Source organism: Watersipora subatra, chromosome 1 (genome assembly GCF_963576615.1).
Source record: "Watersipora subatra chromosome 1, tzWatSuba1.1, whole genome shotgun sequence".
Lineage (NCBI taxonomy): Eukaryota > Metazoa > Bryozoa > Gymnolaemata > Cheilostomatida > Watersiporidae > Watersipora > Watersipora subatra.
Window position 1 is genome coordinate 59,784,231 of NC_088708.1, and position 19,283 is coordinate 59,803,513.

Consider the following 19,283-nt stretch of genomic DNA (forward strand, 5'->3'; position numbering starts at 1 on the left):
GGTATGTCAGAGCTATCAGAAGTTTTTTATAACTTTAACAAATTTATATTACCTTGTGTAAAACCAAGGTAAATCCTTCTACCTTGTAGAAGGATGCTGGTGCACTTGGGTATATTTGTTTGTTTCCATTAGACTGGTATTTGAGACAAAATGCTAGCATATACTCTGTCATGAGAACAGAATATTCCTATACATATGAATGATATGGCTCACTAATAATCAAGAGAGACAACTCTTGCTCTTATTATCAACATTATCAGTTTCTAGACTGCTTCTGTTTACCACTATATTCACTAATATGGTGCTATTATTTACTACACTAGAATATCCATACTTCTTATAATTGTCACCATTCTTGTAATGTCCTTCTTGCTATTGATGCTAGCTAAAGGAGCTACATATATTTATGATAAATATAATGATAGATATAAGTATAAGGAGCTACATGAATTAGCAATAAATACAGCCTACTACCATATACTAACTATAAATACAGTCTGATGTATGCATCAGTATTTCAGTAAAGAAACAAAATTGACCTATTTTCCTGACAGACCCATTGCTGAAAATGGGAGTAGAAGTAAAGCTTGAACTTCCAGATCTGCTCATGACCTAATAAATTAACAGAGCAGCACATTGAGCATGAGGGAAATATAGCGTAAGGTAGTCAAGGTAGTCTAAGGTCGGGTATAAGCTAAGATTTACATATGGACAATCTTGTGCCTAACAGTAGGCCTGCTGATACCAGAGATCTCATGAGACACAAGAAAAGCATGCTGACCATATTAATTGTATTTCAAGATATAGTGTGTCTGTATGCTCTGTTCTGGCCATTGGAATGTTGAAATGTAAAAAATAATGTTTTAATTGCTGATGGTCAAGATTTTATGCGAGGGCATATGAGTGCATATCGTAAAAAATACATTGTTTTTACATTTGTGCTCTGACTCAGAGCAGAGATACCACAAAACCACTATTTGAACACCATGGCACTCTATTTCTCAAACCTTCTCTTGTAGTGGGGGTTTATCAGAGGTGACATTCAAATAGAGGATGCTGTTGTATTTTTCAAGGAGTTCGTTAGAACGTTAGAATTTTGGAAGCTAAATGTAACTCATTTACTGTAACAGGAGAAGCGAATGTCGACTACATCTTGCACTCTCCTTCGAACGCCACTACATTAGCCCTTTTGGGTGTGATAAATATGCTATAACTTACCTCCAACTTGTTGTAGATCTCTAAATAACTATACATTGAAAAGCTGAGAAATATCTCTATCAGTTGATATATATTGTTTACAGTTAACCTACGATGGTTTTATAGCCTGCGTTACATCTTTTGGAGCTTCAAATTTTTTTACTTCGGTCCAAATTTAAAAGCATAATAATTTTATTTTATAACTATATTTAATAATGTTGCATTAAAGCTCAATGCACTCATTGATATGTTTGCTACAGCTTGTAGCCAAAACTGGTTTTCTATGTGCAATAGAACAAGAGTTATGGGCGTCGACCCATTGTAAGCCGAGTTTAGATAACCGCTATGATGTTATCAAATAAGATGCTGTAAGTCTGCAAATTTATAAGTTACAGTATATAATAATAATCAAGCAAATGCTACAAATATATATTCAAGAATAAATGACATGAGCAACCCATAATTACAATACCTGCAGAAACAAAAATATTTGCATCGTTTGCTCGGCAGGTTGCATTCTGATTGTTGCTGTTGTATAGAACCATTTCATTTTCTGGTTGTTCAATACCTTCCACAGTGTCTGCTGACCACGAATCCTCTGCGCTACTGAACTAGTTGATATCCTTATCCTATAGTTGCAGTCAAATAGAGGTGGTGTTCAAACAAACGTGGTGCTAAAATAGAGGTTTTATGGTATTTTGTGAGTTGTGGTTTAAATTTGCATATATAATAATATATAAAAATCTTTATATCTATACCCAAATACGTTGAATACCAAAACTATATTAAACATTACTTGGGTTTCATTCATCGAATTATTGATATATTATTGCATGTATTGATTGACAGCCATCTGAAATAGCCTTAAAATTCTTAGCGATGGCCATCACAAGAAATATGTGACATCACAATGAACTAATAATTATAGTCGGGATAAAGTTGGTTTTAATGACTGTTATGATATCATAGGCCATACATTCAAGACCTCTCTACCAGGAACTGATTAGCTAACTGGTTATGAAAGCTTTTTACTTGAGTGCACAATACCTCATGTTTGCATGGTTTTCTTTTGTTATCTTGTGTGGCTATTGTGAAGGATCCATATGAATAGAGGGCCAAATAAATGGTTGTCAATCTGCACTGGTGGCTCTACAATAAAGACTTTTAAAGCACACCCAGTTTTCCTTACACAATTTTTATGAACACAACAGCCACCAATACTAGTCTATCTTAAACATGAATTTGCACAAAATTTTTAGTGGATTTTATCAGAAATTGTCGGTTTTTTTATAATTAGCGATTACTTTTAATGTTTGAGGTGATCTGACTGCCAGGATGTTTCAAGATGAAAACCAACAAAACTTGATCACAATTAAACCATTCAAATTAAAGTAAAGTGTAGTTATAGTGTCTATAGTTGTACTTAGACAAAGTGACTGACAGAATAGAGATGACAAAGTGACTGACAGAATAGAGATGTTTAACTCTGCTACTTGAACACAATAGTTGATATCAATAATGAGAGAGACAGACAGCCACACAAATAGTGAGGCAATTTCGGTATGTATTTTCCTTTTAAGTGTTGTAATGAGAGAGACAGACAACCATGCAAATAGTAAGTAATTTCAGTGTGTATTTTCCTTGTAAGTAATATAACTGCGATCAAATTTTGATCATAATTGTTTTCTTATAATGCATAAAATTTGCAGCCGTCACTCTTTCCTACAAGGCATGATTGCAGTAATGACAGCTCTGAGCTGATTTGCTTAGTTCAATTGAGCACTGAAACAACCAACTTGGTTGTTTGGAAATTCCATGATTTGTTTATCCTTAGTAAACAGATTATCTGAATTTACATGTAATGAATGAGCTGTTTTGTTTTATTTCATCAACAGATATGAAAACAGAAAAACAACAAAAGAAATAATGATGAGTCCCAAACAGTAGCATTGCTACTCAAGGCGCTGGGCCACAAGTTAACAGCGAGCAGCCAGAAACTATTTAGTCACCGCTCAACAGGTACAGCTTGAGGGCACGTTTAAAAGTGGGCATACTCACAACCCTACGCAGTTCATCAGGCAGAGCGTTCCATTGTGCTGACTGCTGTTGCAACCAACTTTGGTCATGTTGCTTGATAATAATACTAACCATCATTATTACTGTTATTATAATAAATGAAAGCCAATATACTCACTACTAGTTATACCATAGCTGTTAATGGTCACTAGTGTTTATGTCATTCTCACTGGTTGGCGCCATGTTTTTGTTGAATTGTGATTTTTGCAGCTATTCTGTAGTATTCTATCATTTACTATGAGCAAGCTGTTCCATGTTCTGTAAATATAAGTACTGTGGCACAAATGATTTAGAATTATAAAATATTAATAAAACCTTGTATATTCTCAATGTTCATAGCGTGCACCTCGGGAGATGCAACACGGCAAGCCGCAAGCGCAATTCACAGAAAAAGTAATAAATTGATAAACGTGAGACAGTTCACAATAGCTGAAAGAAAAACCGAGTTGTACAGGAATTTATGGGCATTTTTGGTTTTAATTTCTATCATATTTGTGACTAGTTCACATGTTCATGCTTTGAAGATTTGTGAGAGCTTATATCCCTTTCAAGAAATAAATAGGTAGGCTTTCAAAAATGCTGAAATCACAGTTGGTTTGCTAATTGACAAACTGCAATGAACATTTTACATGGTAGTAAACTTCCTGATTGTTTATCACTAACGATGTTTAATATCCATGATTTCTTTTAGACGTAATAAATGTTTCAAAGCTTTGTAGTTATGAATTTTAATAGTTTATTTATTTATTATGAATTTAAACAAATTAAAAACTGATATAGATTGTGATGCGAGAGCTGACATAAATGATTTGAATACCGTTTGTAGCAGCTGATCCTCTTCGAAAAGTATACTTCTTTAAAACAAAATTGCATTATTAAAGCTGTTGTTAAAGGGTCAGATATTAAAAGGTTTGTATTTCTATGCATCTCCAGAGGGTACGTAGCTGCAAGCTTCACTAGCAGAATATATACATACAGTTATATATGCTGCGAATATAAAATGAACCTACCTCTACCAAACACTCACATAACATTTAGAGTTGAATTCTGGTCCTAACGAGGAGCAATGCTACTTGTAAACATTAGAGAACACAGTTTAATAAACTCTTATGTGTCTAAATGACACGCATGTAGATAAATCCTTACTTGTGTATATCATATCAAAGCTACTCCTATAATAGCACAGAACAGAAACTAAGAATTTGTAGATACAATTTGATTACATATTGACATATCATAATATTTTTTAGGAAGTTTGCAATTCAGTTTGCTTTTCTGTAATGATATCCTGTGAAATTGTACAGCTTATGCTGAGTTGTTTGGATACATTAAATACATTTATGCTTTACTGGACCATTTACTCATAGTGAACCTAACCAAACAACTTTTAAAATGCCAGGAATCATCATTCATATTACATTGAATGATGTAATATGTAACATTACAAATGACTGTAACAAATAAGTTTCTGTTGTCAAAAAACAAAACATGTAATATTATATTGTCAAACCTTGTCAACTCAATAACGAAATCAGCTTGCTAACGGCTATAATTTTAACTACCTATAACAGTCTTCTAAATTAATATCCAGTAGCAAAGCTAGTATGTGCCACGGCAACGGATTAGTTGTCTTGAATACTTTTATGTGATTATATTTGCTAAAGTCATTGATCAATGAGGAGGGTGAAACCATTGAACTCAAAACCTCTAGAATGACCAAAGTCATTAGAGAGTACGGAAATCCGCCGGCGCCATGTTGAGTTAATCATGGGTAAATTTTATTGTGTTTAATCTGAGAAAAGAAATCTAGTTTCTCATTTACCAGCTATGGAGGATCAGAATACACATCTAAATCGAAGAGACAGACTACTGAGACTACTACTAATAATTTCTGCAAGAGACAGAAGGATGTAGGCGCACAGTACTATTACATCAACTGTAAAAACCGCAGGAATGCACTTTTAAAAAAAAGGGCGCAACATTTCCCAAGTGAGTCATTTCTACTGCTATTTCTATTACTATTGCTACTGCTATAGTCTACTATTACTACTACTACTAGTAGTTCGTAAGTTACTAGTTAGTACTACCACTAGTTAGTTCTATTACACTAGTCAGTGGGTGAGTGAGAGTCGAATAGTGTCACTGCTGAGTGTGTGAGTGTGACTGTATGTTGTCAGTGATTAGATGAATTTAACTTTTTCCTCCTTCTAGAACAAAGATTTTTTATTAATTAAATTAAAATTTTTTTTATAATATTTAGGCACTACAAACCATCACATTATTTCTAAATAAATGTTTGAAAATAATGTTTGTAGTGCCTATAATATTATTTATTGTTGTAGCTGGATATAGCTAGCTAGCTAGCAGTAAGGAGGTAAGTGTAATAATGCTAGTGCTGTTACTACTGTTGCTAATTACTACAGTTCCATTTTACTTTCTAGATTTCCTAACAAAGCAGGTCTAACTGAGAAATCTCGTTATTTACCATGGTATCGCAACTGCAGAAGAGTGAATAAGCCTGGTCCTTGGGCACTGGTCTGTAGCGAACATTTCAATGATCCATGTTTTGACATACCAGGCCAAAATGTTCGACTGAAACCAGATGCTGTGCCCACACTGTTTACACTGCCCAGTCATTTAAAGATTTTTTTCAATGTTGAATAGTGCTTGTCAATGATTGAATTCAAAACAATATTGTGGAGCACAGTGCTGCTAGGTTGTTCAATTTGAAGTAGATAGTTCTAAATTCCTCTCAAAAACCTCAAACAGCACTCAAAACATCCGCAGCTGCCACAGCAAGTGCTTATGATTATAATGTCTGCAGCTTAGCAGAAGATGTTGATGTGAATGTCTCTAGTGATGCATCTTTGGTAATGATTGGTACTTCTTTGCAGGATTTCTGCAATTTGTTTGTTGTCATTTCTGTTGAAATAATTTCATTGATGCAAATCCATTTGCTTGATAAAGAAATTTCTATTAATGATGTATGTGGATGACTTCCAGTGAAAACTGCCACATTTTCATTTTACATAGCGATATGGTAGCATTTAGACCTATTTTATTTTCAGGATCATGACTACAGTTTTCAGCTGTAGTCATGACCATAGCTGTATTGATTTATCTTAATTGCACTATGTTCTACCTGAGTAAGACATTCAATTTTGTTGATTCTATGTAATTGTTATAATTGATGCTCTTGTTTAGGTGGTCGGAATAATAATCCTACTGTTACTCAGTTTAAGGCTACCTTTCACAAACTTATCAGCAGATGTGGTGCAGAATCAGATGCTGATAAGCCAGGTAATGTTACTGCTCAATATAAAATTCTCATGATACAGGCTACTCCAGAAGTCGATCAGTTTGTGGAGCCCACAATGATTTCAGACGTCAAAACTTCTCTTATAGGTAACAGTATAGCCTATATAGCTGGCTACATTGTGTGAAAGCTAACTAAAGTGCTGTCATGTGACACTTGCCATCAATCGCTGGTTACCACTAAGTCAAGCATCCAGTACCGACATCTCTATACTTTACTTGAGCTACAAAACAATGGAGGATTTGTGCGTCCATCAGACGGTGTCATCCGGATCCTTCTAGCTGCAGATCGATACTTTCATATTAATGCAAAGCCAGATCCATTCCATTGTGCGGTGTATGTTACCAGTGGTGTAGGATCTAGTGATGTGCTATGCCTTGGGAAACACCTTATGGACATAGCAGATGACATATCCAACCACTGTGCTTCATTGATGAGAAACCTCATTCAGTCGTTTTGTGATCTCCAACGGCGTCATTATGCTAAAAATCGTACATTCAAATTGCAAGGTGCATCTTTGCGGCATAAGAATACTAACGCAGTCCTTTTTAAAGGCCAGTAACAATGTAATCACTGTAATATTCATCTGTAGCTGTTGTTGTACTGTTATTTCTAATCTGATTTAGTTCTAAGAAACTCTGATGCACCTTGGCTCAATATCCAGTGATACACAAATCTCCTTTTGATAGGTTTAATCATCTGATTACACTACTTTCTGCAGTTTCGTCTTTGCATTATTTTTATTATCCTCTATTACAACTGTTTTTAATTCTCGTTCAGTTGTTGCAGTAGTTTGTTCCATGCATCTTTTACAGATGCTGTATTATACATATCATATATTCATAAGCTATTATCACTTAAATCTTGAAAACAGTTTCTGTTTTCGCAATACATGTATATGTGTTGTTTTTATCGCATTACTTCATGTGCTAAGTTTCTCCATTATGGTTTATGCATCTGTAATATAACCTGTAATATAATGGAACAGTTGTTATTTGCCTGAATAGGGCCTACATCATTTGCTGGGTTTAAGCATCTGTAATACAACAGTTTGTATGAATAATATGGTCTACTAAAACCTATTTTACACCCACTTATCATTTATTATATCCTACTTCATATGTTATAAATAGGTTTTCTTCTATCAGGTACTCTAAACGTTGTGTAGGAGGAGTTGTCGTTAACAAACAAGTGGAAAATAACTATTCAACATGTACGTTTCTGTCATTTTCACTGTTTGTTTACATACGTAACTAGTACACGATTAACTCTCCAATATGGTGCATGCGTTACTTATTGCTATCAGTGTAAAAGTCACGGGCTTGCTATTCCAGGAGTTTTGAGAGGGTGAAACAGTGTAAGAATAAATAAATCTGGAAACTTATTCCAAACCAAGGCTACCAAACACAAACCTAAATTAGGAGTAGTTTGTTACTTATAAGTACAATGTTAAGTCAAGGACATCGTTGACATCTTATGGTAGCTGCCAGGTTTTATTAGGTCATATGTTTTGCAATTGAACATCAAATTGAGTAACAACTGTTTGCTGTAAAACCTATTACTTATCCTAATTTGCTGTTGATATTCTAGAAGACATTTCATTATGACTTAGTGTTGGGAGGAGCTCATGATTCTGAACTTCTTTGTTTCTGGTATGTATTCAGATCATGAGTGTTCCACTAAGTTAGATGACCTTATCAATGAAGTTCGTGGAGTTGCAATACATTCCTGTGTACCTGTGGATTTTGAAACTGTGTGTCAGACTGAATTGCACAAGAGTGGAATTCCTTTGCCCAGTAGTGTCTATCAGCCTATGTAGTAAGATCAATATAGGGCATAAATGTGACATGATTCTTCAGCTATGACTACCATTTCAAATGGCTTGGCAGTTTCCCTCTACATTCCGTGTTAAACCAGTCTATAGGACTTGGCTAGCCTAGAAACCATTTTCAAGCTTTTAAAAGACTAATGCAAGGATATTCAATTATTCTCACTGAAGACCTCAGTCAGGCCACAAACCTACCACAAAAACCGAATGGAAATGACAACATATTTAGCACGAATAAACATAAGCCTGCTAATGTAATCAGTTGATGAGCTTGTCACAAAAAATCACAATTATGACTAGCCGCTTAGTTCCTTGTTGAGTAACTCCATAAGCTCTGACCAACAGAAAGAAAGGTGTGTCAAAATATTTTTTAGAGCTAGATTTTTATTATAACAAGTTTAACTTATCTAATATAAAATATATACAACAAATTAAAAATTATTTAATAGCACACGTAAATTTGTTGTTAAAAAATTTAACTTATCAAATAATATCTTTCACAAGTATGAACGTTTTCTCCGGTAAATCTTGAACAACGGCCGTCTTGAGATATAACGGTCTTCATTAGAGAATCCAATAAATTGAACGGGGGAAGTGAATAGGTAGCGTGGTGTTACTACTTAGCCTTACGCTGGCAACTTGCGCAGACGATCTACTGGTAACGGGGCTATATTACATGTATTTAGACTGCTGATAATTCTGACTTGATGGATTATTACTCTTGTCGACTGAACATCAAGGTAGGTTATATTAGTCAAACTACACTTGAGCAACTCAGATTCGGGAGGTTACTCATGGTTCACAAAATACTATATATTACACTCAGACCTGCCAACCCAAGAGTGGGGCAATGCGTGAGATTTGGTTTTGGGGCAATTGATGTATCAATGATAGTATATATAAAATTGTGGAAATTGGGGCAAAAATCTCACGCATTTCTCACGCATTTTCATTTTTTCTTTGGGGTGATTGCGTGAGTCTCACGCCCAAAGCGTGAGAGTTGGCAGGTATGATTACACTCTGTGATGTGCCGTGTCAGTTTACTGGGTTGTCAGCCGAGGATTAGAGCAATGATATAAGAAACAGACGCGTATTTGCGTCCTCAGTGTTTGTTAAATTCACAGGTGTCCTTTAGTGGGGATATTGCCGAAGCCGAGACCGGGCCGCAGTCTACACACACAAAAAAACAACAAAGGTCCACGTAGTTATGAGCAAAAACAAAAGTATCCACCCAAATATCTCACCAATCCGATGAGCAGCACACACAAAAACTAAACCAATCGACTGAGCCACACATCATGTCAAAATATTCCAAGTTTCAAGTCATGTCTTGCGCAACTCATCTTATGGTTTGTCAAAACTTGTCCCAAAGTCCCTATTAATTTGAGACTGTCCAATATCTGTTTTAGAAATGGTCGCCGCTAGCCTAGCCTAACCCCAGGGCTGATACTCCCCCTAAAAGGCCCATTAGGTTCGGCCCAAAATCACGTTTTAGGGGGGTTTTAGACCATGCGGCACTGTCAGTGAATTTGCTACTTTAGGGGGGGGGGGGGGTTTCCACAACCAAGCCAGTAAAAAGGGCCCATGCTCATTAAGGTTTTATTCAGCCAGAGTGATACCAGAAATTGCACCGAAAATCCAGTCTTCATTTTAATGCAGATTGCTACTGCTTGCCTGCTGACGTTAAAGGAAGGTAAAAGAGCCAGTCGACACTGCACTATCTTAGCAACCCTTTAGCAATAATCTCAGAATGAATGATATATTTATTTCATTGATATTCATAGCTTTTCTTTGTAAATTAAAATGATAATCTGATTGTTGATGTTTGGAATAAGTTTTATTAACCCTTTTGCAGGCATACCGACATTTTGCCGTTTTGCGATACTGCCGTTAGTGGACAGAGCGACTATTATGTCGCCACATGAATGGTTTTTATAAATAGATTTATGGTTAGCTAATTGCCTTTTTTTGTTTAATTTTTGTACCAATAGTAAACTAAAATATATTGGTTTCTGTTAACAACAAAAAATAATCCGTTTGCAGAAGAAAAACGATCGTTTTTGCAATACTGTACTAAACAAACAAAAAATCAGAAATAAAAACGTATTTAAATGAAATTTGAAATTTTGTTTGTAGCTTGTTTCTGCTTTATTAATGCACGAATCGTATTAAATGTTTAGCAGGGTGTGGAACCTGGGTGCCCTCTAGGGAACCCCCAGTGTTTAGGGGGTGTATTTCAAATTGACCAACCAGGTGATTGGGGGTACAATATCCAAATTCAAATTGACCAACCAGGTGATTGGGGGTACAATATCCTAGTCTGGGCCTATCCAGGTGGGTGTTTCTTTCAGAGTATCAGCCCTGGGAGCCTAACGTCCTGATTCAACATTTTAGTAACTATCGGGGCATTGCTGAGTGCTCCCAATCCTTTTGAGTTCTTCTTGAGTTTTGTTTACAATAGTGTTAACCCGATTTTGATTGGTTCTTGCATGCTTAAGAGAGACTCAAAAAGATCAGGAGCACTCAGCAATGCCCCGATAGTTACTAAAGTGTTGAATCAGGACGCTAGGCTAGCAGCGACCATTTCTAAAACATATTGGACAGTCTCAAATTAATAGGGACTTTGGAACAAGTTTTGACAAACCATAAGGTGAGTTGTGCACGACATGACTTGAAACTTGGAATATTTTGACATGATGTGTGGCTCAGTCGATTGGTTTAGTTTTTGTGTGTGCTGCTCATCGGATTAGTGAGATATTTGGGTGGATACTTTTGTTTTTGCTCATAACTACGTGGACCTTTGTTGTTTTTTTGTGTGTGTAGACTACGGCCCGGTCTCGGCTTCGGCAATATTCCCGCTAAAGAACACCTGTGGTTAAATTTGAAGAAGTACTGTTTCATCCGCGTGACGTGATCTTAAAACGAGGTTTAACTGTTTTAGTTCACATACTGTAATCTGCATCAAAATAGACAAGCTCATTTATGCACAAAGGTTTCATACATGTTAGCTTCCTGCATTTACATTCATTTCAGTTAAAATACTAATTACTAATTTGAGGTGGAAACTGTACTAGAAAGCTATAGAAAGAGTTATTCAACATCTGGGTGACTGAATAAATAGCGTAATAAAATGAAATTTTTTAAAGGCTTGCTTGAACATTTAATACAACCTAAAGTAAGTGAAATGGTCATCTTTGGGATAGTGCAGTACTCCGCAAGAGATGACTCCGACTACAACTCTTTCGCAAAAATTTATCCAATTAAGGCAACTGCTGTAGTTAATGGTAACAGTATTAATATAATAGACAACAATATTGCTACTTTGCTAAAGAATGAGAATTTAATAAATTGGTTAGAGTTTCCTGGACATATATACATGCCGTGTTGACATCATAACCTTGCACCGATATCTATAATGTTCAATACATCAATATTTGTTCTATCTTTGTTTATCTTTGTTCAGGAGAATTGTGGAAGTTCAAGTGTACAATGAATATTGATACATGGATCTATGTGCCAACCTTTTCCCATATATGTAATGTAGTCATGGTTGTTTATGTGTACAATGGAGATGAAATTTGGTGTCAATCCATGTACTAACTTCTACTCACATATCTGTTCAAGGGTTTGTTGCGTGTACAATGACAAAACAGGTTGATACATCAATCCATACATCAACTTTTCACTCCCATATATGTTCAATAAGTCATGCATGTCTGTGTGTATAACATACAATGTACTCCTAGGCTTCATATCACATCTTATTGCATGTGTTGTAGCTATTGTCAAAATCGTAGTGTCGTTGTGTTGTGGTTAAAATCACCAATAGGCTACTTTTCTGACTTGCCATAAATCACATCTAATTGTTAGTGTTGTAACATTACTGGTTACTCTGTTCAGAATGTTTCTTCAGTATTATCAAACAAACTGAACTTCAGATTCACCTATCCTCCTCTGACTGTTCATACATCGTGCTACATCTAATTGTTATTGTTGTACCTATTGGTTACTCTGCCTAATTTAACTCATTTTAGGAATATCTAACAAGTCACATTTTAGATTCACTGATACTCTTCTAGCTGTTTGTAGCTGTTGTAGTGTTAATAGTTACTCTATTCAAAATGTTTCCTCAGTAATATTGAACCGAATTGTTTTCAAATTCATCAATTCTCCATTGACAGTTGATTGTATTATCCCAGGGCTGATACTTCCCCCTAAAAGACCCATTATGTTCAGCCCAAAATCACGTTTTAGGGGGGGTTTTCAGACCATGGGGCACTGTCAGTAAATTTGCTCCTTTAGGGGGAGTTTCCACAGCCAAGCCAGTAAAAGGGCCCATGCTCTTTAAGGTTTTATTCATCCAAAGTAATACCAATAAATTGCACCAAAATTCTAGTCTTCATTTTAATGCAGATCGCATTAAAATCTGCATGCTTGCTGACGAGAACGTAAGGGAAAAGACACAGTCGACACTGCATCATCTTAGCAACCCTTTAGCAATCTACTCAGAATGAATGATATGATATTTCTTTCATTGATATTCATTATGTTTTCCTTTGTAAACTTATCAGGACATCAAAATGAAAATGATTTGTAAATGAAAATGATGATTTGATGGTTGATGTTTGGAATCAGTTTTATTAACCCATAGCGACAATTTGTCGTTTTGTGATACTGACGCTAGTGGGTAGACTATTATGTCGCCACACGAATGGTTTTTATAAATTGATTTATGGTTAGCTAATTGCCTTTTTTAGTTTAATTTTTTTTCCAATAGTAAACTACAATATATTGGTCTATGTTAGCAACAAAAACTAAGCCGTTTGCTTAAGAAAAACGATCGTTTTGCAACACTAAACAAACAAAAAATCCGAAATAAAAACGTATTTAAATAAAATTAGGAATTTTGTTTGTAGCTTTTTTCTGCTTTATTAATGCATGAATCATATTGGATGTTTAGCAGGGCGTGGAACCTTGGCGCCCTCTAGGGAACTCCCAGTGTTTAGGGGGTGTATTTCAAATTGACCAACCAGGTGATTAGGGGTACAATATCCAAAACCAAATTGACCAACAACGTGATTGGGGGTACAATATCCAAGTCTGGGCCTATCCAGGTGGGTGTTTCTTTCAGAGTATCAGCCCTTGGTGTATTATGAGCCTACATCCTATTAATAGCTACCATTGTCATGTGGAGTTTGCATTCCTTAGTTGGGGAATCCTATATGGTGGAAAACTTCATTTTATTTGTAAACCCTTGAACAAACATTGTGCCTGACAAGATGGAGCTATTACTGCCATCAACTGTGAATTACGATCTGCTCTAGCAGATCTTATATTATCGTATATATTATTTACTATATCAGTGCAGTAGATAGCTTTTTTGATTAGTAGATAAAGGTAAATAATCTATTTTGGGAGCGTTTACGTTATAAGGATTTTACGTCATACGAATAGTAAAATACCTGTAGGCTCTTAAATTGCTTAATCCGTTCTAGGATCTTCCCAAACTTACTCCGTTGGCCATTCTAAAAGGAAAAACTAGACTTAACTTTGTTAATTTAAAGACTGTGCGGTAACTGTAGTATTAATGGTTTGTATTAGCGATGCCCCGATTCTAAATTCGACAGGCGATTCAGATACTGATCCGATCTACCGACTCATATTGAAAATTAATCATATTCAGATACCGATTCAGATATTTTGTGTTGAAAATATAAATATGAATGTATTTATTTGTATTTATTTATTTATGAAAGTGAACAACCTTAGTAAATCATTAGCGAATCTTACAGTAAGTATAAGAGCATTAGTAGTAATAGAATTAATGCTATTAACAGTACATTTAAGCTTTGGATACTTAAAATGAATTAAACTCTCTCAGTTATATTTACTGGCTTCCAAACTGAAAGAACAACGCAGCGGCACTTACATAAGAACAGCGGTGTTTTAATTTATAGTAAGCCCTGCAATAGTTTACTCACAGATAATTTGTTCATTAAATGATTTCTAGGACCATAATTATTTAGATAAACTTTAAAAGGTAATGTATAAATAAATAAAATGAAAGAGAAAAACAGATTACCATCACAACACAACCAAATCAAAGGAGAACAACCCAACAAACTATGCATCGTCAGGATTCACAGAGAGATAGATAACTTTATGGATCATCTGCTCAAATTACTTTCATAGTGCAAGGAAGTAGAAATATTACACTGCATTCTTGTTACGTTCTTTGTTGTTCTTTGTTACCTTGTTCGTGAATGGCTGTAATAAATCCCATAGCTGTAATTAGGAAATCTCACACTTTTTTATTACTTCCTGACTAAAGCAAGGGCTTCTCAGCTGTTTTCATGTTGATCAGGCTATGGACATGAAATAAATAGTGTGGTAGGTCTGGAATTCATTGTGTAAGAGTAAGGAACTTTCAGTTGGTGATCTTTATTAGTGTAGCTAAAATACTATTTTCTGCTAAATAGTTGAACTTTAAAAAGTATCTGAGGTTTCAGATTTTTTAAAGTAAAGATTGTCCGATCCAGATACTAAACACCCATATCGACACTGATATCAAAATCGAGGCAACTCTAGTTTGTATTGACAAGTTTTTTTACTTTGTCTAATCAATTTCACTCAGTTTATTGCTCATAACTACAGTAATTTTACAATAAGTTAAAGGGAGCGCACACTTGCAATGTTAATTTACATCGTTTCTTTTCATTTTTTCCCCGACAGCGAAGTCTCTTCTGCAAAGGAAAATAATTGCAAAATATTTTATATGGCTAAAATAGAGTGAAACACAAATATATCTTTACGGTACGTATTAAGAGCAGTGCTCGATATTAGGATAAGAGATAACTTTCGACGAGACTAAAACCCGTGACATTCAGTTTGGTAAATCGACACTCCAACGCCTGCATCAATAGATCACCTTTAAGTATTTCTGAATTATTGTGTGGCTACATGTTTTTTGTGCTTTATCGACACACCTGACGATCTCTAATGGTGAACTAGATTGCCTGGGTACTAATATATATACGTAATAGATTGAGCCTTATAGGGCATTTTCTCTCCCGAGTGTAATAAGAGAGAAACCGATATTTTTAAAGCTAGGTGTGAGATTCTCATTATTCAAATCCAATTTGAGAATTTGCTCTGTTCTGACCCTTTATGTTATATGGTATTCTTTATGTAGTCTGAAGCAAGAATTTTACATAAATTTTTTACGTTGTGTGGAATTTATGTTATAGGAAGTACAGCCGTCCCTCGACATACGAGCTTAATTCGTTCTGGGACAGAACTGTAAGTCAATTTACTCGCATCTCATGGTACTATTTCCTATCTAAAATCACTAAGTACAAATTAATCCATTACCATAATATGAAAACACCACCTAAACAGGATATTACAGTGGAACAACATGTTTTTCATTGTAATTCAGTACCTACAATACCTATTTAGTTGTTATGATCTGCAGTAATATGTAAAATTGGTATGTATATTACTGTATGGAGTTTTTACCTTTGAGACAGATGTCGTGGATAACAGCCGTCTGAGAAAGACTTGAGTTTGGTCCACTAAATTTTTGAACTATGAAATTAGCTTCAATGAATTTAGCTTACTAAAGACGCCCTTGAAGCTGAATTTTAATCTTTTACAAGACTTTAATTTTATTGTCTTATTTTTTAGTATTGGTCTCCGGTTAAACGGTTTTTGCGGCGCGTTCACTATAACTTTTAGCCAACCTTTTAAAAACTTTTTTCAAATTGTCAAACTGATTTAAGGAGAAAGACCGAGCGATGCTGTTCTCCAAAGTGGCCTGTCACATACTTGGCCATATAATGTAGTGGCCATCGAGAACCGGCTCGTATGATCGTATCTCAAAGATAACTTGTATCCCAAGGAAGAAACTTGCTAGAAAGTCGGCTCATATCTCGAGTTTCTCGCATGTTGGGGCACTCATATGTTGGGGCACTCGTATGTTGGAGCACTCGTATGTAGGGGTATGACTGTATACGCTATCGGAGTATCCTGTATCATGAATCTTTGCTTACAGCCAAACTTATGAATACAAAATGGAGTTTTTCTAAACTGAATTTTAACCAAAAGAGCAAGAGCAAATGTTGCTTTATTCCTTACATGACTTCCTTTTTGATGTTCGCACGATCTGGTTCAAGCTAAAAGGCAGTGCATGCTTAGCCCCTACCAGTGATCTATTTTCTACCAAAGTATGCTTATAAGCAGTCACCACCCTGGTATAGTTCGGCAACAAATATATATCCTACACTCTGTGGGGGGTCCTCCCATGTTTTGTGACGATTTTGACGACCCGATGACAAGGATATTTAAAAAGCAACAGACGAGACGACCATTTATCACTGTAGGTGACGCTGACGAGGCGACGATGATTGTATAAGTAGGCTTACTGAAGGAATGTACAGCTATACGTAACGGATTTTTCGTTGGTTTGAGTTCTGACTGAAAAACACAGAATTATTCGGTCGAAATTTACGGAATTATCTGAGATGTGCATGCCCACCGAAATCGTCGACGAAACTTTTACCTAGCTAAACAAATTATTAGCGAGCACGATTCTAGCAGCTTTAGCAATTAGTCCAAGACACGTATTACGACACACAATAAAATTACCGATGCAATTCAACACAGTACACACGATGTCACTCAGATTGCGTTATATTATTGTTGGTTGGCGAGCACGATTCTAGCAACTTTTAAAGTTTATGTAGTCCGAAGCACATAATGCGACGCGCAAGAAAAATATCACGGCAGTTCACTATCGTAAATACGATGCAACTAACTTGATTGCACTAAAGATAGCAACACTTTTTACCACAAAAACTTTGCTGGTAAAAAGGAATTTTTATTATTAAAAATTAACGGATATGTAGCGATGGTGTATAAACGATAAATACCAACAATAGCGCAATCTAAGCAGTTCCATCGTATGTACTATGTCTAAATGTACTCATACTTTTATTGTGTGTCTTTATACATGTCTTGGACTATAATTGCAATTGCTAATTGCAAAAGCTGCTAGAATCGTGCTCGCTAGCACGATCCTAAGCAGCACAGAATAATTCCGTGTGTTTCGTTCATTTCGTAATTTCAGTCAGAACCAACGGAAAAATTTGTTACATGTGGTCGTATTTTCACTAACTTATTATTTGTCCATAAATCAACACGATCAAACGAAACTTCACTAGTTTCAGTTTGAAGTATCTGCCTCAATTATTATATTTATATACTGCCATGTAATTTAAGTAAACGGCAATGAAATGTCACGACACACTGACAGCAAATACGTTTCCAAGTCTGTGACTGACAGTGATTATTAATGACAATATCGGTCTATTTTCAGTTAAAGATGTGTAGCCTTAAAAACCTAAGATTCCTGTCACTCTTTGCGGAATAATCAGCAGCGCCCCCAAACATCACTAATAAATTTGTGAAGGTTGCTGGTTGAACCGTGCTTTTTATTAGCAGAAGTTCAAGCTGAGCAAGTTTCAGGTTTTCAACGCAACCCAGTGCCGCCAGAATGGATATTCGTATTAAAATAACGAATGTGAAGAAAGAGGTTGTTTTGGTTACCAACTTGAAAAAGGTGACGACAGTGATTTTAAAAGTGACTATTCTGACGACAACTTTGTGTGGTAGGACCCCCACTCTTTGTAGAGCAAACTTTAAAATCGAACAGCAACTCAATATACTATAGGTGAACTGAAGATGACCCTGATATATGCATCTACCAGTTGGGTTAATCAACAATATCTACTTGCACACTGATATCATCTTTGATTTCCAGGTTTATTCCTAAACTTTCTTATCTGAAGATGCCCTCTATCCAAAGAACGATGCTGTGGTTATTGTTATCTCTTCTCCCAGCTGTCTCTTGTGGTAAGATTCTACAGTATTTGCTTGTCTCCTATCAGTTCAGTGCTTTATGTTTTAGGTCATCTGATTGTCCAATCACGTGGTCAGTGTTTCACCATTTTTATGGTAGTAGGTGTTGGTAGTCCAGAGTGACTATGCTAACTGGTCTAATGTGTATCAATACATCTGATAATTGTACTATTGGCTCCATATATGGTCACTGAACTATTGTATCGCTATATTCAATTTTAAGTGGAACTTCTCTATTGTTCCTTTACTCGATAAACAACTATACGTTGTCGGTATTAAAGTGTTACCAGTTTATCTGTGTAAATTTTAAAGGTTGACTTGCAACAAAATTCACATTACAGTTATTTGGTATCAACAGATTCACCATGTCTTACTCTGTTGTGTTGTAGGTGCCACATATGTGGAAATGTGATTACAAGCTCTTAAAAGCTCAAAAACGAAAAGCCGCCGTAGATTGGAATCTCTTTATTTCTCTGACGTAGCCATGTAATTTGGTTATCATCTTGTCATGTGATGTTCTCTCGTGAATTGAAAGGGCAATAAAAAGCTCAATATAAAACTTATCGTAGCACTAGTTTATGACAAACACTTCGGGTTTTACCGAAGACCCCGTATCAGATATAGATGTTTGCTACTTTACATTTTTGTTTCGGTTTGGTCTAATCAGCAAGTCGTAATCTGATCATGTGACCCAATACTTCGCAAATGATTTCTGCAGCCCTTTTCGATTATCACAAATGACCAACAGGCTCGTCATGATTATCAGACAATGATATGTACTCCTTCAAGCTAAGGCTAAAAAATTAAACAAATTTTTACGGTAAGTTATAAGATATCACTGCTAAAAGTGACAGCATTAAAGTGACGATAAAACAGACGCGTAAGAACAACAGACATGGTTTTATTGAATGCCTGAAGTATATTTGTGAAATATTTCGACTAATAAGG

The 19,283-nt window shown here is 35.6% G+C and overlaps 1 protein-coding gene across 1 annotated transcript in view; it reads left to right on the plus strand.

Moving 5' to 3' along the window:
- Window positions 1–9,029: 9,029 nt before the first annotated feature.
- Window positions 9,030–19,283, plus strand: part of LOC137389739 (receptor-type tyrosine-protein phosphatase delta-like) — an 86,740-nt gene continuing 76,486 nt past the window's right edge. The window contains exons 1-3 of the mRNA XM_068075828.1: window positions 9,030–9,157; window positions 15,665–15,716; window positions 18,238–18,329. Coding sequence (XP_067931929.1) covers window positions 18,266–18,329 — 64 coding nt within the window. The 5' untranslated portion in view covers window positions 9,030–9,157; window positions 15,665–15,716; window positions 18,238–18,265. The remainder of the gene's footprint in view (window positions 9,158–15,664; window positions 15,717–18,237; window positions 18,330–19,283) is intronic.